The 24,191-nt window shown below is 45.8% G+C and overlaps 2 protein-coding genes across 2 annotated transcripts in view; both read right to left on the bottom strand.

The window, feature by feature from the left end:
• Nucleotides 1-24,191, bottom strand: part of LOC149353157 (FAD-dependent oxidoreductase domain-containing protein 1-like) — a 42,308-nt gene that overhangs the window by 716 nt on the left and 17,401 nt on the right. Inside the window, exons 5-8 of the mRNA XM_089582347.1 lie at nucleotides 22,784-22,953; nucleotides 17,420-17,565; nucleotides 13,022-13,157; nucleotides 1,904-2,008 (exon numbers count right to left, since the gene is read on the bottom strand). Coding sequence (XP_089438473.1) covers nucleotides 1,904-2,008; nucleotides 13,022-13,157; nucleotides 17,420-17,565; nucleotides 22,784-22,953 — 557 coding nt within the window. The remainder of the gene's footprint in view (nucleotides 1-1,903; nucleotides 2,009-13,021; nucleotides 13,158-17,419; nucleotides 17,566-22,783; nucleotides 22,954-24,191) is intronic.
• LOC149353158 (uncharacterized) lies at nucleotides 2,713-11,312 on the bottom strand. Its single transcript, XM_089585127.1, has 4 exons — nucleotides 11,214-11,312; nucleotides 5,151-5,339; nucleotides 3,714-5,076; nucleotides 2,713-2,729 (listed from the first exon to the last, which is right to left on the bottom strand). The coding sequence occupies exons 1-4, from the start codon at nucleotides 11,310-11,312 to the stop codon at nucleotides 2,713-2,715; spliced, it is 1,668 nt and encodes a 555-aa protein (XP_089441253.1).

Genomic DNA, 24,191 nt, shown 5'->3' with positions numbered 1-24,191 from the left:
AAATTAACTCCCTTGGAGAGGAAGCAAAAAACATGGCGTCTACCAAATAAAATACAAATTTGTACGCTTTGAATATTTTATACAATGAGTGCACTTCCACAGCTGATTATGTTGTGCTGTGTTTAATGGCACATAAGTAACTAAGGCCACCATGTGCCAAACACAAGGTTTGATATGTCTGCTTGGTAGAAAGGAGCTAAAAAATTTTTTTTAAATACGTTATCTGGTTTAGAAGGTTTGCTTCTTTTAAGAATGAAACAATGCAGGAAATTTTGACGAGTGAATTCTGTCCCAAGAGTAAGCTAGGGTGGAATGGGATGTGTTCATCATAAAATTGTGAGAAATTTTTTCGTAGTTTGTACAGTTTCGTGCATGAAAATAAGATGTGGTTTGTGGTGACCAACCCTCTGCAGGGTTCACATGTAGGTTTACCTAGTTTTTCGAGAATGAAGCTGTGTGTTAAACGAGTGTGTCCGATACAAAGGCAACCCGCAGATTATGTATATGCCGACGAAACCTTATGTGGTCAGTCATCAACAAAAAATGCCCAGCGCTCCACAAGCAACCACTATCACCACTTGGCAGTACAATATAGTAAACATCTAAAATATAGAACAGAGACATGGCAGGCCAGTACATGTTGAATGCAGAGGTTGTGGACTAGGACACAGCATGAAACATTTCCTTTTTAGTGCACTAGTGGCACTAGGGCTTCCACTCTGCCGGAAAGATATTGTCTGTCTGGCTCCTCTGAAGAGCTAGGAGACTACCACCTGGATGGCAGGTGGGCCACCTAGGTCACGTGACCTTGTGACGTCATCACAACCTGACCACTGCGACAGGCGGCAGTTCAATTAATGATTAGTCGTGAGAGGTTCTTCAGGAAGAGCAACCTGTGTCTCACAAGCCCCGCTGATGGCAGCATCTGCCATCGCAGGGTAGTGGCCCATCTCTTAACTTTTGGCTTGGTTTTATTGGGGTTTAACGCCCCATAGCAACGCAGGCTATGAGAGACGCCGTAGTGAAGGGCTCCGGAAATTTCGACCACCTGGGGTTCTTTAACATGCACTGACATCGCACAGTACACAGGCCTCTAGAATTTCTCCTCCAAAGAAATTCAACCGCCGCGGCCGGGATCGAACCCGCGTCTTTTGGGTCAGCAGCCGAGCACCATAGCCACTGAGCCACCGCGGCGGGGTTTAACTATCACACCACTGCACCGGGAGTGGTGCAGCTAGTTTTACATTAAATTAAATGACACACTTGGAATCGGCACGCATAAGCATGTTCCCTGAAAATGTCATTGTTGTGACTATGATATTAAAATAATTTTTTTTAGACCAACTTCCTCCCTAAAAAAGTCTGACAATTGACCAAATCTGCAATGAGATTATGGTGGAAATGAAATCTTGCCTCACGTTGATAGAACTGAACATTCTGATAACAAGGTAAAAGTTCCGGCATGGTTTAGCTTTGGTTAAGCCTGGTGTGTAAGCGAAAGCTTCACTGCATGGCTACGCTAAGAGTGCAGCTTGTGGTTGAAGCAATGACAAGACTCATATGACATCATCACGGCATCGTGTGACGTCACAACGACATCACACCATCACACGACAAACACATTTCGTTTAACCTTGACTTGACCTGACCTCTGACCTTACACCATCCTGGGCATGCCACCACAGCAACACACCATGGCTCTACTGCGGTTTGACCTCTAACTGGCTTGAAGGTGAAATCCACATGGTCGCGGAAGGCTGCTCTAGGTAGCATAGTGAAGCTTTCGCTTCAATACGGATTTATATGCTCATTCCATGAAGATTAAGCTTGTCCATTCCACAAAGATTAAGCAGATTATAAAGCAGTAGCTATGAACAATGAGACTTATAAACATTGGCTTCACCTTTATTGAGTTGAAAGCTGGAATCCTTTTAGCAAGCGTTGGCCAGATAGCTTTATCAAAAAATGAATAATCCACATCCAAATCCCCGATATCTGGCTCTTCTTCCTGGGGTAAAAAAAAAAAACGGGAATAATGACACTCTGCCCCTCTCATGCACTACTCTTGGCAAAGCTACTTTAACCAAAAATTAAATGAGTCACTCATAATTACAGCTTACTTTTCACACTAAACATTCTCAAAGCAACTGCAAAGCCCAACATCAATAGGAAGTATAAAATGTCATTAAAAAACTAACTGCTGAAGAAAATTCTGACTTCATTATGGTTTAATAAAAACTTCAACATCCATGTATTTGAACTTCACAAATCATATCACCTTGAACATCAGAAATGAAGGTCACAGCTACACATTTTTTTTTCTTCAGAAGAAATAACGCTGTTGAAATAATCTGTCATCACATCATCTGTGCTTTCTTGAAATACTTTCACGAACTATGTGTGCAACAACACTGCTGCGCACTGCATAAAATTTGCAGAAAGTAAGCCTCTTCTTTTACTGTGGCACAAGAACTTAAAACGCAACAATTTCCCAATTTTCTGGGGAAAATCTTGATTTGCCAGTCGGCGCAATAAAAAGTTACACAGTTTGTATGAATGCAGATCAGTGCTCACAGGAAGGACAGTGAAAAATGCTTCGGGCAGAATATATCAAGAATATATCGAAGTTACAAAAAACTGGCCAAATAAAATATGAAATGACAGAGAGAAGCCACAAGCTTTGAGTGAAAAGAAAGATGATGATGCAGCCATCTATGCTGCAAATATGACTGAAAAAAAAAAAAAAGGAGTGCTGACACGGAACAAGACAGTTTCCAGAAAAGTTTGTACTTTGGCCCTGCTGACATTTTTGCTGGTATCACACTGGACAGGGGAACACCCAACAGTATGCCAGATATGCTGGCACCTCGCGCTATGTGCCGCATGCTGACATAAAAGAACTCCGCAGTCAAGCATTCAGCCGACCTGTCCTAAGGACCACTGAACATGCTAGTACAAGACCCATGCTCCCACCTTTTATTTTATTTTATTTTATTTTTTTACTGTGTGCACACATTCTTGGTGTGATAATGAATCATGATGGTTTAGAATTTCATGTTTTGCATTCCTTTCTATTGATTAAGTGTGCTGTACTGAACTTACTACTTGTCAAAAGCATTTGTTGGGCGAGTTGGTGTTTTTGATGACCCATAACTACAGCGCAAACGACAGGACAGAGATGAAGAAGGGACACCACACAGCGCTGACTCACAACTAAAGTTTATTGGATGCCAGAAGGTATAAATACCTCCCTGGCGGCCAGAAAGAATGCAGTCGACACTTACATGCGTGACTGACATAATAGTGTACCAGTCATATGCCGCCAAGCAAATCACATGCGCGAGAATACAATATAAGCAGTGACAGAATACAATATAATCAGTGAGCAAGCACTTGTCAATATTCGCAATCAAGGTATCTTCTTTCTTTTTCTGACAACGCGACAGATGAAGCACTGATGCATTCTTCCGAGAGCCTACCTATTAAGTGAGCTTCAATGATCTCCCTTGCTAACGAGTCACGGTTCTTTTCTAACACTGCACTTTCCTGATAGTTTGGCGCACAGACGTAGGTGTCATCGTCATCTTCATTGCCTTTGCAGTGCCTGCAATGTTTCGCCACGTGGCCAGAGATAGCGACACGGGAGACATTGTACTCATGCTCTCTGAGTCTTTCGTTTAAACATCGGCCGGTTTGGCCGATGTATCGCTTACCACAAGACAGTGGCAGCGAATATATCACCCCTTCCTGGCAAGGCACGAACTGTTTTGCGTGCTTTATCGGGCACTTGCGCGATTCTTTAATCTCTGAATTGACATTCTTAATCAGGCTGGACAGTCGTTTGGGCGCCGAAAAGACGACATCAACGCCTGCATGTTTTCCGATTCTTTTCAGATTGTGCGACACTTTGTGAAGATATGGCACCACAACAATCTTCCTTTTCTTCGTCTCTTTCGTACATTTACTATTTCCTTTTGATTTTAACTTTTCCAGTAGTTTTCCTGCCACGGAAACTAATAATTCAGACGGGTAGCCTGCCTTTGCCAGGCGGTCTACTTGGTTGCTGAAGCTATGCTTCAACCTGTGTTCACAGGATTTGTTGACTGTGTTGCTAAAAACAGTATGTACAATTGCTCTCTTCACCAGCTTGGAGTGAGCTGATGAAAACGGCAAGATGGGCTTAACAGCACGGGGCTCATAAGCCCAACAAACATGAGATGGACTGAAATGAAGCGAAAGATCTAAAAACCTAATAAAATCATTCAATGGTACTTCGTGTGTTAAAACCAATGGTGTGAGGCATTCTGAGAACACCGAAAGGACGTCAGGGAATTGCTGCTCGAAACCGAGGTTGTCACAATCTAAAAACACAAGGTAGTCATCAACAAATCTAAAAATGCTACAAACTCTGGAACCTTCAAATCGCTCTTTCATGCTTCTGTCTCGTGCTGCTAGGAACACGTCACTAAGGACAGGCGCTAGACATGAACCAATACAGATCCCCTCTTTCTGAATAAAAACTTCGCCATTCCATTCCGCAAAAGTTGAGCCAAGATACAGTGACAACAATTCAAGGAACCCAGTAGTGGAAATTCCGCTCTCATTCTGAAATGCAACAGCACCATATTCATCAATCAGATCGTTAACAGAAGACAAAATTTCTGCTTGAGGAATGGTGTAATAAAGATCCTTTACATCGACGGAAAACCCACAAAGCTTCTTACTGTAGTTACTTTCTAGGACCGCGATAACATCTTTCGAACTTTTTACTCTAAAAGGGTCGTCAATTGATAAAAGATTCAGTTTTTTCTGCAGGAACTTAGCTACATGCTGCTGCCATGTTCCAATTTCCGAGACAATTACACGAAACGGCCACTCTAGTTTATGTGTTTTCGCAGTGAAAAACATTTGCAACCACTTTCCTGAGCTGCTGTCGATCTTACTTGATAGCCTAGTTAATTCCAGCCTATTAGCAAGTTTCTTCGCCTTGCTCTTAACTTTTGAGGCGGACACATCACTAAGTTTTTCAAACATCGCAAGAACAGCTTCCGATGCTTTCGACAAATATATACGTTCCTGTCCAAGACAACAAAACCTCCGTCCTTATCAGAAAGTAGCAGAGAGAACGAGTTCTCTTTCAGCCAACTAACCGTCTTATGCAGAGGTAGCTTCGTCCCCGATGCCCTGTACCTCGTTAACATGTCCACACCTTCCGAAATGCAACGGTCCACCTCAGCTCTGTCGGCCTGCTTGGAAACTTGCTTTACCATGGCTAAAAGTTCCGGTCTGGATTTCTTGGGCTCCACAGCAAACTTCGGTCCCAGCCCCACCGAAGTTTGCTGTGGAGCCCAAGAAATCCAGACCGGAACTTTTAGCCATGGTAAAGCAAGTTTCCAAGCAGGCCGACAGAGCTGAGGTGGACCGTTGCATTTCGGAAGGTGTGGACATGTTAACGAGGTACAGGGCATCGGGGACGAAGCTACCTCTGCATAAGACGGTTAGTTGGCTGAAAGAGAACTCGTTCTCTCTGCTACTTTCTGATAAGGACGGAGGTTTTGTTGTCTTGGACAGGAACGTATATTTGTCGAAAGCATCGGAAGCTGTTCTTGCGATGTTTGAAAAACGTAGTGATGTGTCCGCCTCAAAAGTTAAGAGCAAGGCGAAGAAACTTGCTAATAGGCTGGAATTAACTAGGCTATCAAGTAAGATCGACAGCAGCTCAGGAAAGTGGTTGCAAATGTTTTTCACTGCGAAAACACATAAACTAGAGTGGCCGTTTCGTGTAATTGTCTCGGAAATTGGAACATGGCAGCAGCATGTAGCTAAGTTCCTGCAGAAAAAACTGAATCTTTTATCAATTGACGACCCTTTTAGAGTAAAAAGTTCGAAAGATGTTATCGCGGTCCTAGAAAGTAACTACAGTAAGAAGCTTTGTGGGTTTTCCGTCGATGTAAAGGATCTTTATTACACCATTCCTCAAGCAGAAATTTTGTCTTCTTAACGATCTGATTGATGAATATGGTGCTGTTGCATTTCAGAATGAGAGCGGAATTTCCACTACTGGGTTCCTTGAATTGTTGTCACTGTATCTTGGCTCAACTTTTGCGGAATGGAATGGCGAAGTTTTTATTCAGAAAGAGGGGATCTGTATTGGTTCATGTCTAGCGCCTTTCCTTAGTGACGTGTTCCTAGCAGCACGAGACAGAAGCATGAAAGAGCGATTTGAAGGTTCCAGAGTTTGTAGCATTTTTAGATTTGTTGATGACTACCTTGTGTTTTTAGATTGTGACAACCTCGGTTTCGAGCAGCAATTCCCTGACGTCCTTTCGGTGTTCTCAGAATGCCTCACACCATTGGTTTTAACACACGAAGTACCATTGAATGATTTTATTAGGTTTTTAGATATTTCGCTTCATTTCAGTCCATCTCATGTTTGTTGGGCTTATGAGCCCCGTGCTGTTAAGCCCATCTTGCCGTTTTCATCAGCTCACTCCAAGCTGGTGAAGAGAGCAATTGTACATACTGTTTTTAGCAACACAGTCAACAAATCCTGTGAACACAGGTTGAAGCATAGCTTCAGCAACCAAGTAGACCGCCTGGCAAAGGCAGGCTACCCGTCTGAATTATTAGTTTCCGTGGCAGGAAAACTACTGGAAAAGTTAAAATCAAAAGGAAATAGTAAATGTACGAAAGAGACGAAGAAAAGGAAGATTGTTGTGGTGCCATATCTTCACAAAGTGTCGCACAATCTGAAAAGAATCGGAAAACATGCAGGCGTTGATGTCGTCTTTTCGGCGCCCAAACGACTGTCCAGCCTGATTAAGAATGTCAATTCAGAGATTAAAGAATCGCGCAAGTGCCCGATAAAGCACGCAAAACAGTTCGTGCCTTGCCAGGAAGGGGTGATATATTCGCTGCCACTGTCTTGTGGTAAGCGATACATCGGCCAAACCGGCCGATGTTTAAACGAAAGACTCAGAGAGCATGAGTACAATGTCTCCCGTGTCGCTATCTCTGGCCACGTGGCGAAACATTGCAGGCACTGCAAAGGCAATGAAGATGACGATGACACCTACGTCTGTGCGCCAAACTATCAGGAAAGTGTAGTGTTAGAAAAGAACCGTGACTCGTTAGCAAGGGAGATCATTGAAGCTCACTTAATAGGTAGGCTCTCGGAAGAATGCATCAGTGCTTCATCTGTCGCGTTGTCAGAAAAAGAAAGAAGATACCTTGATTGCGAATATTGACAAGTGCTTGCTCACTGATTATATTGTATTCTGTCACTGCTTATATTGTATTCTCGCGCATGTGATTTGCTTGGCGGCATATGGCTGGTACACTATTATGTCAGTCACGCATGTAAGTGTCGACTGCATTCTTTCTGGCCGCCAGGGAGGTATTTATACCTTCTGGCATCCAATAAACTTTAGTTGCGAGTCAGCGCTGTGTGGTGTCCCTTCTTCATCTCTGTCCTGTCGTTTGCGCTGTAGTTATGGATTACTACTTGTCCTCTTTTGATTCTGTTGCTCATGCAAGACAGTGACCACTAGTCAAAGATGCGCAAGATATACTCCATTTCATGGACAAGTGGCTCACACAGTTTCACTGCGGAAATTTCTTTTTGACAGTGATAAAAAAAATCTCTCCATTTTGAGAAATCCTGAAGTTGCTCCATCTTGAACATTGTTCTGTCTTAGCCACAGAGTGCACTGACAGAAAACAAAATCCCACAATCTGAAGGAGACCCCAGAAACCGAACATAAGTTAAAGAAAGCCAACTGACCAATTGGTTGAAATGGTATCCACTACACTACTGGAATGCAAATAACACCATCAGAACCTTTAGAAGCCTTGATCTTAAAGTATCCATCATGCAACATCCCCACACTTCCACAATCATTAGTCACACATGTAACTTTAGGGATGATGCACTTCAATCTGGCAAGAAGAGCTATCAAGGCAAACCGAATATCAGACAGACGAGACAGATGCTTCCAGGCAGTCCAGAAGGACAATTTAAAGAGAGCACATATTTGAAAGTCCCACTTTTTTGACGTCGAATTACCATGGCGACAGTACATTACATGGCATCCGGTCAGATTTAGTACCGAAAGGTAATCTCGATCTTCAAAAGAAAACCATTCCCATAAAGAAATATTCATGGGGTGTATGAAAGGAGATACAGAGAAAGCCTAACACACCATTCATTTTTTGTTAGTATGACGTGCAGCAAACAAACAAAGACAAATACCTCACAAAGCGAAGGACTCTCGCTACAACGAGTGCCATTATGTTCCACGCCATGAAAGGAATGGACAGGGGATGGCTAGAACAAACTCTCACTAGGCTAAAAAAAAAAATTTGCCAGCCCCTGGTGTTGGAGTAAACCCACACGTTTCTTTTAATATGAAGAAATGGTCAACACAATGCCTACAATGTTTCACATGAAATTATACCAGCTAAGAAGGGAGTAACTGATGAATGCACCACCCAGAGGTCTTTAACATGCACTGATGTCATACAGCACACAGTCATTTTTTGCATTTAGCCTCAAATGGATTGCAGCTGACAAAGTTGGGACTTGATCCTGTGTCCTTGTGCTATACAGCCGAAAACCAAAGCAACTAAGCCACTATGAAGGGCGCTTGTGCTGCACTTATCTTCTTTTTAATGTCCATGTGCATTTGAATACAGAAAATCTATCCTTTTCAAAAAATTCGTAATCAAGCACCTGCTGGCACTTAACTCTTTCCTGTCCGCGCCTATTCCCATCGATAGCCCGCTATCGATAGTTTCAAGTTTGTGTTTTCCCGCTTTTTGAAGCGTTCCTGGACATCTATCGCCATCCAGTGTGAAATAAAGAAACTCTTCTTTCAGTTTCGCTTTTGGTTTGACTTTTTCCGCCAAGCGGTGATTTTTGAAGCCCCTCCGGAGTCAGCTGAATGGCGCTCCTTGTTTCCACCATGGCGTCGACATCGCGCGCTGCTGCTGCGCCAAAACCGCGCGTTTCAACAGAAATTGATGCTCCTGAGAGTTCGTTTTTGGACAAGAACAACAGCAGTGAGGATTCAGAAGACGACTTCGGCTCTTCAGACTTCAGCACCGACGGCGAAACTGCATCAGACCGACCCGGAACATCAACAGCCATGCCTCGGTAAGTTTCACTTTCTCCCCCGAAATGTTCCGCTTTTGCTGCGCGTTTGCCGGAAGAGATCAGAGTGTTCTGAAGGTCATAACTCTTATCTGCAGGGTGTCAAAGTCTTTCGGGCAGGATTACTTGCCGCCGGCGGCGCAGAGAGTCGTGTTTTCGGCTCGAAGACAGCCAGGGGTCGGCCTCGGCGTTGCGCGCCGGAGTGTCGCACGGCGCTCGGCGGCGCGGTCGTCAACAGCTTCATACTTTTTGACGCACATCGCCAGGAGCATCCCGAAGTGCCAGAATTGTCGAGGACATCAAGATTTGATCAGTTCGCGTTCAGACTTGAATTGATCGAGCAACTCCTCGGATTTGATGAGCCAGATCCTGAGGACCCCAATGTTCGCCCTCTGTTTCCGCCCTGTGATTCACCTCAGGGGCTGCAGCACAAGCCGCAGAAAATGCAAAGTACCGGAACTGCAAATTGTGCTACGAAGAAAAAAAGGTGGAACAAAAAACAAATGTTTTCTGTGAGACATGTGCGGCCAACCTCTGCTTCACGGCAACAAGGAACTGTTTCGCGCGGTGGCACGATAGTCACTAAGACTACTGTTTCCTTTCCTAGCCCAGCTAATACTGTTCGCAGCAAACTAAAATTTGCTGCAATGTTGCATCGATCCCTGTAGTAAAAAATGCATATTTTGAAATTTTTCTACGTTTTATTTTTGTGACGAAACTTTGATGTTTTTGTGTGTTTTTTCTTTGTAACTACAATTTTCTTTCTGATAATTTTTTTTTCATCTCTTACTCAATAAACATGTTGACTGTGACTAATAACAATGTGAAGAGAATTTCCTCCTCTACAATTCGGTACCATACACTCCTGTACCAAGCAAGTTTTGTTAAAGAAAAAAAAATATTAATGATATGACCTGAAAACCACCATTTTCCCCGCGGACAGGAAAGAGTTAACATCTGCGTTAGGATTTTCTGCCTCGCCAACTGCATTTCGCCAATCACGCACACAAGTTTCAAGAACACCAAACGCATATGAGGCTTCCCGATTAATGTTCACTTGTCTCTGTACACAAGACCACCTTATTTTAAAAGCATTAGCTTTTCTTAGCTCGTTCCTTCGTGCCCTTGTCACTGTCTGCAGTGCGAGCCTTGGCAGCGTGCCAAGATGCTGCTCTCTAACAACCTCATGGTGCATTTAGACCAGAGCTCCTGAGGTGGTGGCACACTTGTCAAACTTGGCAGACCGCCAAGACGCTGATTGCCATTGACAAGTGTGTTGGTGGTGGTGGTGTGCAAGTCACAGGCTGGCTGCCCGGCTACACCAGTGTGTGCTTAGAAAGCTTCGGCACACAAAATCGCCTTCTTTTTTCAATCTTAGTGAACCATCTACCAACCGACGTACGTTTCCACGCTGGCTCAAATCCAGGTCGACACCTTGCTGATGGGACACTTGACATGCTCACAAGGCCTCGGTAAGCACTAATGTGGTAGGCTATACTCCATCTCAGTAGTTTCTTGTAGCACTATCAAAGTTGCAGTGAGTGCAAAAGCGCCGTTATGAAGCTGCAGCATGTAGTGCCAGCATAAAATGGGCATACTGAATAGCATACGCTAAAAAAAATATAGCGAGCTTCACATGTGCCAAATGCTATTTCAAATCGTGCCTTACCATACACTCGCATTAAGTATGCTGTTCTCTCCAATTTTAGCATGTGTGGCTCTTGTGTACGCGAAAACAGTGCCTGGCTAAAATATTGTTTCCAAAACGGCGACATCCTTTGAAGCAGGACCCCTCGCTCTGGACTAGATTCATTATTGTTACTGCCGTTTTTAGTATGTTCACTGAAAATAAATGAGGCACAAGGCCTTTAACAACGAGTAAGAGCAATACCGTATAAACGCGTGTAAGGGCCGCACCCCGTTTTCTTGAAGGAAATGTTTAAAAAAAAATAAATCCGTGAAAGGGCCGCACCCAAACTTTCCACGACCCAGATGGGTATAGCCTTCTAAATGCACGCGCCATGGCCTCCGCAATCAGCTCCGGCTGCGAGCAAAAGCGCACTTGATCGTGGAGCCGTTGATCGCGGAGGTCACGCACGCGCACAGAAGCTTCCAAGTGCCGTCCATGGATGGCACCCGAGGCCGCGGTCATCATCACCATCATCGTAAACTTTTTGTTCCGCCGCGTCCTCCCGCCATCCACATCGACATCAGCATCGCCAGCTCCAGCCTTTTGTTGTTTTTGTGGCGTGTTCGCGTGCTCGCCGCAGTTGTGGTGGTTGTAGCTTTCGCGCGGTGCCGCCGAGCTTTGCAGTTTTAGCACGATGGGCAAGCTCTCGAACACGCAAGCGTGCGGCGAGCAGGAAATTCGACGCGGCCGAGGAGTGCGTCCGATGATGGTGCAAGCAGGATGCATTGAAAAACACAAGCTGCAAAAAGCCTGCTTTCCGAGGCAAGCCGTGCGAGTTTCCCGAAATGGAAGAAGAGCTGCTCTCTTATGCAATGGAAGTGCGGAACAACGGCTACGCGTTGACAGCGGACATGCACCGCGGCTTCTTTTGGGATGAGCGTGCACCAGAGCACAGCACCAGCTCAGAGCCGAAATACTCGGCGAGTGACGATTGGACGCAGAATAAATGCCGTTCATTCCCTGATTGGCGTGTTTTTACTTAAAAAATTTTTTTTTTGGTATGGGCCGCACCCCGAAAATTGGCCCTCGAATCTGGGAAAAAAAAGTGCGGCCTTACACGCGTTTATACGGTATAGTATTTGCTTTGTTTTTTATTTACAGTGACGATTCTGCCACTTCTAGGCTTGAAGAGGAGCATTGATTTGTTGACAAAAGCAGTTCCCTTTCAAACAACCGGATGGGACCACTAGGCAGAGCTTATCATCATGTCTCCATTTCCATATGATGAACTAAATGTGTGGATGTGAGAAATAGAGCAACGTTCCGCAAAGTGTTTGCACTTAGCGTATTAAGCACGCACACTCTTATGGTTCGCAGACAGCTTTGATTTATACTCTTTTCTAACCATATCTGTGTACACTGTGAGCAGAAGACTTGGCGCGGAGGAACACGTTTAGTGCATTCTCCTGACTGACTGAGGAGGTGTTCTACCATCCACAGTGCTGCAAGGAACTCATGAGATGGAGTACAGGTAGGCGATATCGATAATATTGATGCGCAAGAAATACCGAGCCGCTATGTTGTGATGCCAGTGAGAATAGAGTGTTGCTGGCGTAGTTTCATTTTAGAACTCAATTCTAACATGGACGTCATTTTTAGGAAAAATTTTCCGGAGAAAAGATGTGCATTAGAATCAAGCAAGTACGGTATACTCTAGCAAAATAAAACTAATAAAACTTTTAAAATATTAATGTAATAATTAAACAGCTAGGCAAACAGTTCTTACACAAATTTGATTTTTTGGTGTCAATCTAAACCTGAACAGCAGAGTGTATAGCATAGATGTGTTCCAAGAAATGTGACCAAGCGAAATGACAGCATATAACATGCATTCTTGAAAGGACTCCTAACCACCCTCCCATAAAATGTTTTGTTTTACTCTAGTGGTTTGAGGCACTACCCAAGCAACATGCTCCTGCAAGAATCTTCAGTAAATACTTCACACCAAATACAGTCATTGCAATCAAAGTATCAAAGTATTTTGCCATGTTTCACACATTCATGCACTCTCCACGGCAGTTTATTTTGCAAACTAAGGTGACTAGCCTCTGCGAGTGAAATTCCAGTTTCCTTCCCTATAATGGGAGTGGGGAGGAGGGTAATTAAACAGCAAAATGAGGCTCCACAAGAAGAAGCACTGAAGTCAAAGTAAAACGCATTGCCAAAAAAAGAAATCTCACCGGAGCAGGGGACTTGCCACACACAAAGTGGCCCCCAAGGCCTTCTCTTCGACAGTACACTCCGTCAGGTGCTACTACCAGGGGAAAGTTGAGGCCAGGGCCGTCTGGGCAGTGCACAACATAAACGTAGCGTTTCCTGCATTAAAAACACAGAAAAACTTAGAATGCAACCATCTATAGCACTAGGTTTTTAAAAAATTGGCTGATGATTATGATACTCAGTAATGCGAAATTTGAACAAAGCTGCTGAGGTATTTGAACCATAATTGATAGCACACGGGACGCAGCGCTGAATGGCTGTCGTCTACTTCTGCCATGCCCTCCTCCTCTGTTTTCCTCTTCACGCTTTCACCATACGCTCCTCCTCCACTTTTCTTCTCATGCTCCTGCTGTACCTTCTTCATCTGCCTCCTTCCTTGCACTATCAACATACTTTCATCCTCCGCCATGCTCCTCATTCACTCTGCCAGTTAAGACCCCGAGACCGACGCTGACGGTCAACCCATGAACGGTGCCTAAGAGCTGTGCTCTAAAATCTGATGGCCAGGAACAAAATAAAGGACAAGCACAGTGTTAGCAAAATATTGTCACGTTGTAGTGATGGCAGTCCAGCGGTCAGGAAGACACCAACCAGTCTTGGAAACGAAGCTCTTTATTTGGGCTGACTTGCGCCCTCAAAAGAACTGAATCACTCGGCGGTGGCGTAAGCAACAAACGTGCTCGCCGGTCGTCGGACGGCGGACGAATGCCAGCTGCTCGCGGCATCATTCAATTTAAAGCCGGCAAGGAAACTTCGAGATAACAGGTCGAGATCATCTAGACTAATCTGGAAACACGTAGATGCAGCTCGGCATGGCTGTGATCAATCGAGATTAGTCTGGTCGCTTCTCGCGTCACGAACACAAATGATAACACCCCTTTTCTGCGGCCTTGCGCGAACGAACGGACACTACAATGATACGTGGCATTACCCCCCTCCCAAAGAAGCATCGTCTCGATGCTTTAAAATGAAAATAAACACGGAGGATGCAAACTTCGAGTCCTTTAGCGTTCGTAATAAGGTTTAAGGGCAGCGGTAAAAGCTTCAAGTCTGGCCGTGTCGTCGTAGTTGTCGTCATCGTAGTTGTCGTCGGTGGAGGATCTTTGTCCTTGTGCTTAGAAGCAACCTCACCTCCAGAGGCTGCTTTATTCAGTTTAACCTTCGGGGGCTGGGGGAGCATCCACGCACAGCGTAGCCTCGGCTAGGAGATACGAAGCGCGGTGACGAGTATTCTTCCCGACGCAAGAACTCTTCGATTTCGGCTGGTCGCTGGCCGGGTCGGGGTCATGGGGCGTCGTAAGAGAACCCTCGGATGCCCATTCTCCTATATGGGCAGTACCGGAGAATGCGACCGGCTTCGCCGCAGTGGAAGCATAGTGGTCGGAGCTGGTCGGGTGTTCTCCACTCATCGCATTTCCTCGGCTGCGCACGTCGCTCGTAGGACGGGCAGGTTGAGGCGAGTGGGCGGCGGTCCAACGCAGCTGGCTGAGCGCGATAGGGGCTTGGGTCCCGTCGTCGAGGGGCAGGACGGCGCACAGCTGCGGCGCAAGCCATGGCTGGGGGCTGCAGAGGCTGCGCGGGTGTCAGCGTCACACCCAAGGCCTGTTGAACCTCGTCCCGGGTGACGTCAGGGAGCGATGAAAGTTGCGGATGCGTTCCCGTTGGCAGCAATCGTCGGAGATCCTCTCGCACAACTTGACGTATAACCTCCCGCAGGTCATTGTTGTTAGCGGTGTCCAGGCAGCTTGCTGAGAAAACGCGCTGCTGGCGGTCGTACTGGCGGGCTCGGGCATCAAGAGTTTTTTCCATGGTGGCTGCCTCTTCGACGAATTCCGCTACGGTTTTCGGTGGATTCCGTACGAGGCCGGCAAAGAGTTGCTCTTTAACTCCTCGCATAAGCAGCTTTACTTTTTCTTCTTCCTTCATGTTTGCGTCGGCACGCCGGAAGAGACGCTTCATCTCCTTAGTGTACATTGCAACGGTCTCGTTTGGATGTTGTATGCGAGACTGTAGCAGCTGCTGGGCTCTCTCCTTTCGCACGACGTTCGTGAAGGTCTTTAGAAGCTGCTCCTTGAAGGTTTCCCAGTTCGTGAGGCTAGCTTGCTCATTCTCAAACCAGATTCTTGCTGGTCCCTCCAAGGCGAAGAAGACGTACCTAAGTTTCGTGGCATCGTCCCAGTTGTTGAAGATAGCCACACAAGATAGCCACACGGTCGAACTGCTCCAGCCATTCTTCGGGGTCGGCGCCAGGCGAAGCGTCGAAGGTTGGTGGCACCCGGGGCTGCTGAAGAATGATTGGAGTCATCGTCTGGGGCAAGCTCATGGTAGACGTTGCTGCTGGCTTTCGCTTCCGGGTAGGGTCCGGCAGAATCCCAAACTCAGGTGCGTCCCCTTGCAGATGTCGGCTTGCGCGGTGGACTGGACTCAGGTCCTGCGATAGATGACTCAGAGGGCTGGCGTCACGACTTGTAGGGGGTGTCCGGAACATGAAAGGCTACCCAGCACCTCCACCAGATGTCACGTTGTAGTGACGGCAGTCCAGCGGTCAGGAAGACACCAACCAGTCTTGGAAACGAAGTTCTTTATTTGGGCTGACTTGCGCCCTCAAAAGAACTGAATCACTCGGCGGTGGCGTAAGCAACAAACGTGCTCGTCGGTCGTCGATCTATGAATGCCAGCTGCTCGCGGCATCGTTCAATTTAAAGCCCGCAAGGAAACTTCGAGATAACAGGTCGAGATCATCTAGAGTAATCTGGAAACACGTAGATGCAGCTCGGCATGGCTGTGATCAATCGAGATTAGTCCGGTCGCTTCTCACATCACGAACACAAATGATAACACCCCTTTTCTGCGGCCTTGCGCGAACGAACGGACACTACAATGATACGTGGCAATACGCAATATAAGGTCTAGCTTGGTTATAATGAAGCCACTTATAGCAAAATAGCAGTTATAACAAAGGAATAAATACATGAACCACAGCATGAAATGGGAAAGAGCGATCAAGTAATCTGATACAAGCAATACAACTCAGCCTGTCGCTGGTTGCCATCAATTTAGAAAAGCGAGCTCTTTTGCTGATAGTGCCAGTGATGCCATGCTCCCACACTTATTCAGAGCCTCAATAATCTCTCTAACATGCTTATTAGGTGGCCCAATTTGCTTTCATTAACATTGCATGTCATGCTCTTATAACCTGCTATTTACACATCTCCCTGTCTGTCCAATATACTTATGGCCACAAGACAACGGTACATGGTAGACAACACCCTGTTCACAAGTGACGAATTGTTTCTGGTGGTCAATTACACATCTTTTTTTCTCTTGGTTACCGCACGGATTAGTCTTTTTGCAAAGCACTGGCGTTTTAGGACCCATAAAAAGCCCATGGCTGGTGTGCCCAGCTTCACTTCACATGTTTGAGACAAGTATCCATGAAAAAATCCGATGCAGAAAACTTACTGAGAAACGTGAAATTGTCAGCAAGGTGCGTGAAGCATGAGGCACATAGCAAACCATTTTTTCACGAGCTAAACAAAGTGACAAAATTAACATGTGAAAAAAAAAAAAAACGATTTTGCTCGGGTCAGAACCACTGGATTGGATGACGATGAGCAGGCAGCACCGCGGGACGGAGTGCTCGCGCTACACACACACGTGCAAGAGGCAATTTTTAACGTCTGAATTAGAGGTTTCGCTGTAAAAAAGGACAATGTTCCATTCTGTCTCTGGACCAGTCACGAAATTCCGCGCTCGCAATGTTCCATTCTGTTTCTGGACCAGTCACGAAATTCCACGCTCGCTTAGTACCTCCGCACGGAACATAGCACTAACGAGAGCAGGGCTCTGCATGTTAATTTGAGAAAATTGAGAGAAAATTTGAGAAAAGTGGCCCCATGCTCTGCACACCCAACGCGAGCAAGGTTATTTATTTATCGCGTCTTGGCACGATCCACGTGGCTGTCCATGTTTTCTAATGTGCTGCGCATCATTTCAAAGACAGAGCACACAACTAAAGTTTGATGTCTCTGCTCCTTCAAGGAAATGACATGACAAGGAGCTTGTCAATATCATTACTTGATAGGGCCTCTAGATATGTCCATTTCAGTACCAAAAGTGCTGCTAGCTCCTGAGGGTTTTCCTCAACTAAAGTGGCACAAAACCAGAAGGCTTAAAATTTTGAGAACTAGGCACTTTCATTCACAGTATATGCATCCGTTTCAGGACTTCCAATGGAAGCCCAACACTTTGCTCATGTGGCACCCGATAGCATACAATTGCAAGATCTTAACTATTTCAGGTTACTGCAAAACCATACAAGTGAGTGGCAGTGAATCTATGGAGCTCAAAATACAAACCTAGGTTCCAGAGGCAGGGCCGTTTCCAGAACTCCTGATCCAGTACCAATACGCAACAGTTTGGCCACTTCCCCAGAATGTGGTCCAGCAGCCACCACCAGTATGGCAAAGGTAATCTCGTGTGTCACTCCATCAGGTGTCTTGACCTGTACATCATTACATACAAAGCATGGTTTTTGGTTTTTTGCAGGTGGACAACACCGCCACGTATCTCAAAGCGTGATTGAGGTGTTCACTGACTAAGGGAGGCAGTTATGCAACTTTCCTTTCTTCAAAATCAATGGAGTCTAAACCTTCCACTGGTTTTGAGAAAAGGAAAGACACATAACTGCCTCAATTTGTAAGTGGATGCCACCACCTACTCACAGCGCGACTGAGGTCTCCACTGATCCAGTGCTCCTCAGAGGCTTCACACACACTCACACCACTGAAACCCTGGGGAGTGCAGCTAGAGTGCTTTCGCACTAAAAGCTAACAGTGATAGACATCAGACAACCACCAATGCACAAACACACAAAAAAAAAGCGTGCTGCATGCTTAGACCATCCTCTGTGCTTTTGTACCTTATTGGATTTGTGGACCAAACAACTATTTTTCTCGTTACTTTATCCTTTGCCTGGCTCAAAATCTTGTGTAATGAGCAGCGTTTTCTTTATGAGATCATATATTGCCTTCACACGCCTCGATTACAGAGCATGCACTTTGAGAGCACTGCCTTTGAGGTCACAAAAATGCTGCTGTCATCTGAAGTCCACTAAAAACACATAAGGTTCATTACACTGCTTCGGAGCACAGCACACGTGGAAGGCATTTATAACTTGTGATAGATACCTCCGGTGTTACAACAGCTAGACCGAATATTTCTGCTGGAGGATGATGGGTGATTCTATATCAAGCAGTCTTTCGATTTTCTTACTCTCAGTGCAGACTGTTTCAGGCACCCTTGAATGGGTTATAAGCGAGTGCAATAGTATGTTTTGTGGATAAATATTGAGCTGGTGCTAGCAGTGTCCGAGTGCAGTGTGTGATCATATTTGTTTGGCTTGATATCCATAAAAACATAACAGTTCTTTGTGCGTTTTGTATGTAATCTGTTTCAATTCCCTCATGAAAATGTCGGAACAAGGAAGAACACGAGCTCCCAGCAGTCTTGGGAGAAAAGCCAATTGGAACCAATTGGAAGCAATTAAAAATTGGTTATAACTGGTTCAAATGCGACTAATTATTTTTGGAGACCACTGGAGCCTACTGGAACCAATCGGATATGAAACCAATTGGTTTTAAAACAACTGGATCCAATGGTGTCCAAAAATCAATTGGTTTCAATTGCAATTCCCATCTTTTTACTGGGAGGAGCAGCCACCTTTCACTGCAGTGGTTGCCTAGTGGTGGTCAGAGCATCTGCCTCCCATGCAGAGGATGCTGGGCTTGGACCCCAATGCCCCCAGTTTCCAGTGCATACAAGCTTCTCCCAGCCTGGTGTTTGGCTTCTCTCGGATGAAATGTAAGACGAAAGGGTTCCTGGCCAACCATCTGATGTATCAAAGTCCTAAATCTACCATGTGACCCATTTGTGACCTTTTTTTTTTTCCCCTCACCATTGATCACCCCAAATCTGGCTGGTGTGGTAATACCCAATTGTGGCCCCCTTCCCAAACATTTCACCCCAAAGAAAGCCAAGAATCTGTGTAGGGGAAAGCTTGTACTCATTTGAAAACTGGTGGGTACTGCTCTAGCCACTAAGCCACCACTGCCAACAATCTGCAATGTCATGATAGTTGGTCGATGCCACTGGTTGGAAGGCCCCTTTTGAGGGGAATCTATAGCTGAATTCAGGTTGTTCCAACCACAGACCAAATTCAGACCGAACAATGCGATGTCAGGGAGTGTAGAGAGGGAGAATAGTCCACCGCAGTTTTTCTACCTGCCTCTCCAAAACTGTTGTCGTGTCCACATTTACCCCCACTGTGGGAATTGAAACAAGCTGCTGCTGCTATCTTTGTGCAATTAGAGCAGCCACGGAGGGCATCGGCTCCCTCCGTTCCCCCTCTTTCACCCTTTGGTCTAACGGCACTCAGCAGGGCTCAGTCCTCTCCCCACTCTTATTTAATACCGCTCTGTCCAGGCTCCCGACCACCTCATCCGCTACTCCCGGTTCTCAGCACGCTATCTACGCTGACGATTTCAGCTCTGGGTCTCGTCAGGTTCTGACAGACATATTCAAGACACCCTGCAGGCAGGACTCGAGGTCGTTTCCGCTTATGTTGAGCCTCGCGGTCTGTCTGGCTCTCTGCATAAGTCAGAGTTGCTTCTTGTGCGTGGTTGCTCCCGTCCTCACTCCCTCCACCTCCTCCAATCCACCTTGCACTGCAAGCTCAACCCATTCCACTGGTTCTCCACCTTCGTGTTCTCGGCCTGCATCTCCAAGTGGACGGCCGCTCGGGGGCCTCCCTGAACCACTTTCCACCATGGTCACACAGCTTCTCGGCCTTTTCCGCCGTATTCACCGTCGCACCGCACTGCCAGAACAAGACTCAATTTACCTGGTTCAAGTCCTTTTTCTTAGCCGTTTTGAATATGATACCTTGCACCTGGCACTCACAACCTCTGACTTCGATCATATCGACGTGCTTCTTCGTCGAGTCTACAGGGTGGCTCTTGGCCTCCCGCAGTTTACATAAACCCAGTCTTTCCTCGCACTCGGACTTCACAACACTGCTCATTAGATCGTTGAAGTTCATACAGCCGCTCAACACTACCGCCTCTCTCTTTACCTCTGGACGACAACTTATCACTCGCCTCGGTCTTCGGTCTTCCACCCAGTTCTCTCGCTTCCCTAAGCCCTTTCAATCGCTCCTTGCGCTCGTCGCTCCCATCCCAGTCCATATGCACCCCCCGTCTTTAATGCTGGCTACCGCACGGCCCACGCTTCCTATCTGCAACGTTGTTACAGCTCCCTTGACATGGTTGTATATGTAGATGCTGCCGCCTACCCCACACTTCCTGCCTTCACCTCGGTCGCAGCCGATCATCATGGTCGCCTACTTACAGATGCTTCCATTCACTCCTCGAACCCTCATGTGGCTGATGAACTCACAGTGGCCCTCGCCATGACCCCCCCTTGCTCCGCTCCTTGTGACTACATATTGTCCAACTCCGCTTCTGCTTGCTGCAGCTTCCGCAATCTTACAGTAGACCTCACTGTTGTGCAAGACCTCGGTCGCCTACCTCCTCGAGATTCGCCTTTCACTCTGGTCTGGACACCGGGTCACATGGCTCTTGAAAGAAATCAACAGGCGCGTGCCTGGGCCTGCGCTCTTTCTTACCGGGCTGACTTCCTTTCGGCAGCCTTCAATGACCCGGAACTCCGTTTCGACCCCATTCCCCCCCCCCCGGTCTTCTCAGAGATTCTAGAGCATTTTCACTCCCAATGTAGCCAATACCCCCTTGCTCACCCTTGCTTCCACCGCGAAGAGTCCATTTCCTTTCATCAACTTCAAACTGGCACCTACCCTAACCTCAAGTACTACCACCACCTTTACCCTATGCGCTAATGCGCCAAATGCCCACTCTGCGGGGGAACATGTAACTCTATTTCACACCATCTGGGCCTGCCAGGCCATTCAGGCAACCCCTCAGCTGCCCATTCCGAATGGAGCCGGCTGGGAGCATGCCCTCCGGTCGCCTGACCTGGCTGATCAGGGCCAGCCGGCCGCCTGGGCTGCGGTGGCCACGAGAGCCATTGAGGCCCTGGACTAAGAGCTCCACTCCCAGAGTCCAGACCGAAGTCCCCCACAACCTGAAATATATATTTTCCACCACCATCCACCAGTCAGATCCTTCACCTTCCATGCTGTCCCTCAACAGTGCAATGCTTCCCTCTCGGTCTCACTGCGCTACGCTGCCACACTCTACCCACTGTTGTGTCGCACCTGCCATTTCCTTCCCCATGCCATAGGTTTCGCCATGCTTTGCACTCTCCTACCCCCCTCACCCTACAGGGAACGTAAGAAAAGGTCATGTGACCCATCGGCCAGGCCACGTGACCACTACCTTCCTCGCTTTGGGGACATGTACACCAATAGTGACGTTTTATTAATAGCTACCACTGTAGACGTGAAGCCAGCCTAGAGATGTATTTACTTTTCTAGGCAGTCCGGGTATAGCGATGATCGGTTACAATAATCAAAAATACTGTTTTGAAAGAACTTCACTGTAACACCATAAAGACAGAACCCATGGCAGAACACCCTGGCAGACATTTTGCATGCTGTCTGAAAACTACAGCAGAAAATTTGAAAGTTACTAACAGGTATACGGCACAAGATTTACAGACCAGCACTTTCCCCTTGGAGAAATTTCATGGCAATGAGTACTTTCCCACTAGCTAAAAAACAAATACCACTCCCTTTTAAGAGGGGAAGTGACTTCAAAATCATGAAAAACACTGAAATTTAGAAAACGCCAGATTTCGTATCTATAAGGTGTTTTGAATTATATCCCTAAAAATTTTCCCAGGAAACAGCTCATATGTGACTTTAAAAATTAAAAAATGTTTTTGTGACACTACGCAGCACAAAACTAGCAGAAATCCCTGTGAAAATGCCATTTTTCTCAACTGCTTTTGACCCAGCTGCCCTGCTTGCAGAAAGCGTAGCGCGACAATGGCTTCATGGATTTTTATGCGGTTTATTGCACTGTGTTCCTTGATAATCGTTTTATGCAGAGTGACGTTCTTATATTTTTGAATTACTAGCTCATTTTTTTTTATTCCGTCACTAATTTGAGATGACAATAATGAGTGCATTATGCAAGCATGGATATAACATTCTGTGTAGAAAAAAATCAAGCTGCTAAAAATAACTGGAGAATGTAACTGCATTACCCATTTCTTTGGTTAAACCTTAAAAGTGACTGTAGACTCCTACTGCCTTTTGTTGTCATGCCAGGCTTTCTGAAAGTTTGGTATAGCAATGAAGCATATAAAAATGTATAATGTCAACACCACTTCAGATTTTTCAGTGAAACTTTGTATTTAAGCATTCAGTGGACTTTCCAATAAGCATGCCAAATTTCATTGCTCTATGCAAAAAAAAAAAAAAAGTCACCTCTGAAACCCGCATGCCCCCTCAATTGATATTGCCAGTACATTCTTGAAATGTCACCTATGACAGCCATTTGCCAGTTTACAACATTACCGTTAACATCAAAATTGAACACTTTGCAACATTAAGAAATATCACTTGCCTTAAGGGGCACTTGCCAGTGCATTCTTCAGTTCTCACTGCCTACAGATAACATCTGACAGCTTTACACATCACTGTGTAATCACAACTGTTGAAACTGCACAAGTATTATACTTACTAATGCATGGTTAACAGGGTCAGGAAGTCCACTCTGGGTAGTATCATGTGTTTTTCGGAACTGAAATCCCACAAGTTCTGCATTGAGATATCGTGCTCCAAGTGAGACCGCCTTCCGCCGCAAGGCAGTGAGAAGAGCGTAAGGGTCAAACCAGCCTTCATTTTCTAGACCTGCAATAAGGAAGCGACTCACATACGAGGTTCTTTGGAAAGCCATTAACGTCAACTGCAAATACAAGGGTTCAAGAAATTCTTGTAGAGGCAACAAGTGCATAAGGTGCTCAACTCAAGAGTTCATAACCACATATACAAGTGCAAAGAGAAGCAAAGAACACAGCACCATTCCTACTCCATTCACGCACTGCTTAGCAGGAATTGTAAGCTGGAGGACAAATGCCACTGGCTGAATCACACATACTCCCAGTGCCTAATTCTTGCTGCTAGGGCAGGAGTAAGGACTGTTAAAACAGAGGAGCACACTCCATTTCTTCCCGCCGACGCCTGTACAGTGAAATGCTCTGTTGACAACAATGCGGCAAGCCAGAAAGATTTCACAGTACACTTGGATGTTAGCAATGCTTTAAGGTTGGCACAAAGGCAAAAAGAGCAAGAACAGAGGGTGACAGGGATAGAAAAGCCTAAGATGAGAAATGAAACTCAACTTTTCACAACTGAAAGCACATTAGCCAAAAAATGAAACCATATATAGTGACAGCAGCTCTTTCTGCTTAAGTGCACAGTGCACTGAGGACAACTCCATCCAAATTTTGTTCGCAGAAAAAAATTGGCTCAGTGGCTCTTTGTTGCTATGTTGATGGTTGTCTGGCAGCAAGAGACATTTATTGCCGAGATTCTGTCATTTGATTCAAACTCGTGGCATGAAGACTAAGAAAGTCTTCATGATCACTGTTTGCTAGTCAGCAGCCGCCACCTAAAAAACTATCTCGGTGTACCACAGCTTGCTTGCGAAAAGAGCCAGTGATGGCAACACCTGTAATTCATTTTTTTTCTTTTCTGGCTTATAACAGCACCATTTTCAGCGAAAGTAGCATTTCTGTCATTAGAACATGGTCATCTATTGATACGGGTCAGCTTTAATCTGCCCTCAGTTTCACTTTTAATTTTAAGATACCACTTCAACACACTGTGTTTAATTTCAACAAACGACTTAAGAACTCCCACATCGTTGCTCACCTAGCGCATTTATGGATAAATAGCACTTTGAGAACGCTAACTTCTAAACAGGGGTTCCTGGCTTCCACATAGCTGCAGAGGTAGCAGTCATCACTGTGACCATCCAGTGTGCCAGTGCCTTCTGCCTCGTGCTAACTAAATCGTTATCAGGTGGGTCACACAAATGCAACAAGATGGTGCCAAATGCCTTGAAATGCCACTTAAGATAACATCCT

Source organism: Amblyomma mixtum, chromosome 3 (genome assembly GCF_055824585.1).
Source record: "Amblyomma mixtum isolate Tamu chromosome 3, ASM5582458v1, whole genome shotgun sequence".
Classification (NCBI taxonomy): Eukaryota; Metazoa; Arthropoda; class Arachnida; order Ixodida; family Ixodidae; genus Amblyomma; species Amblyomma mixtum.
Note: the sequence above shows the minus strand (reverse complement) of the source record. Positions and strands in the feature narration are given on the sequence as shown.

What these genes read in the sequence shown, in the direction of transcription:
- LOC149353158 (XM_089585127.1), bottom strand. Translation starts at nt 11,312, where the DNA reads ATGGTGATGATGACCGCGGCCTCGGGTGCCATCCATGGACGGCACTTG. An exon ending in ATCAACGGCTCCACGATCAA is followed by an intron (nt 5,340 to 11,213) that starts GTGCGCTTTTGC and finishes TGGGCTCCACAG; the next exon opens with CAAACTTCGGTGGGGCTGGG. An exon ending in AGCTACCTCTGCATAAGACG is followed by an intron (nt 5,077 to 5,150) that starts GTTAGTTGGCTG and finishes TGTCTTGGACAG; the next exon opens with GAACGTATATATTTGTCGAA.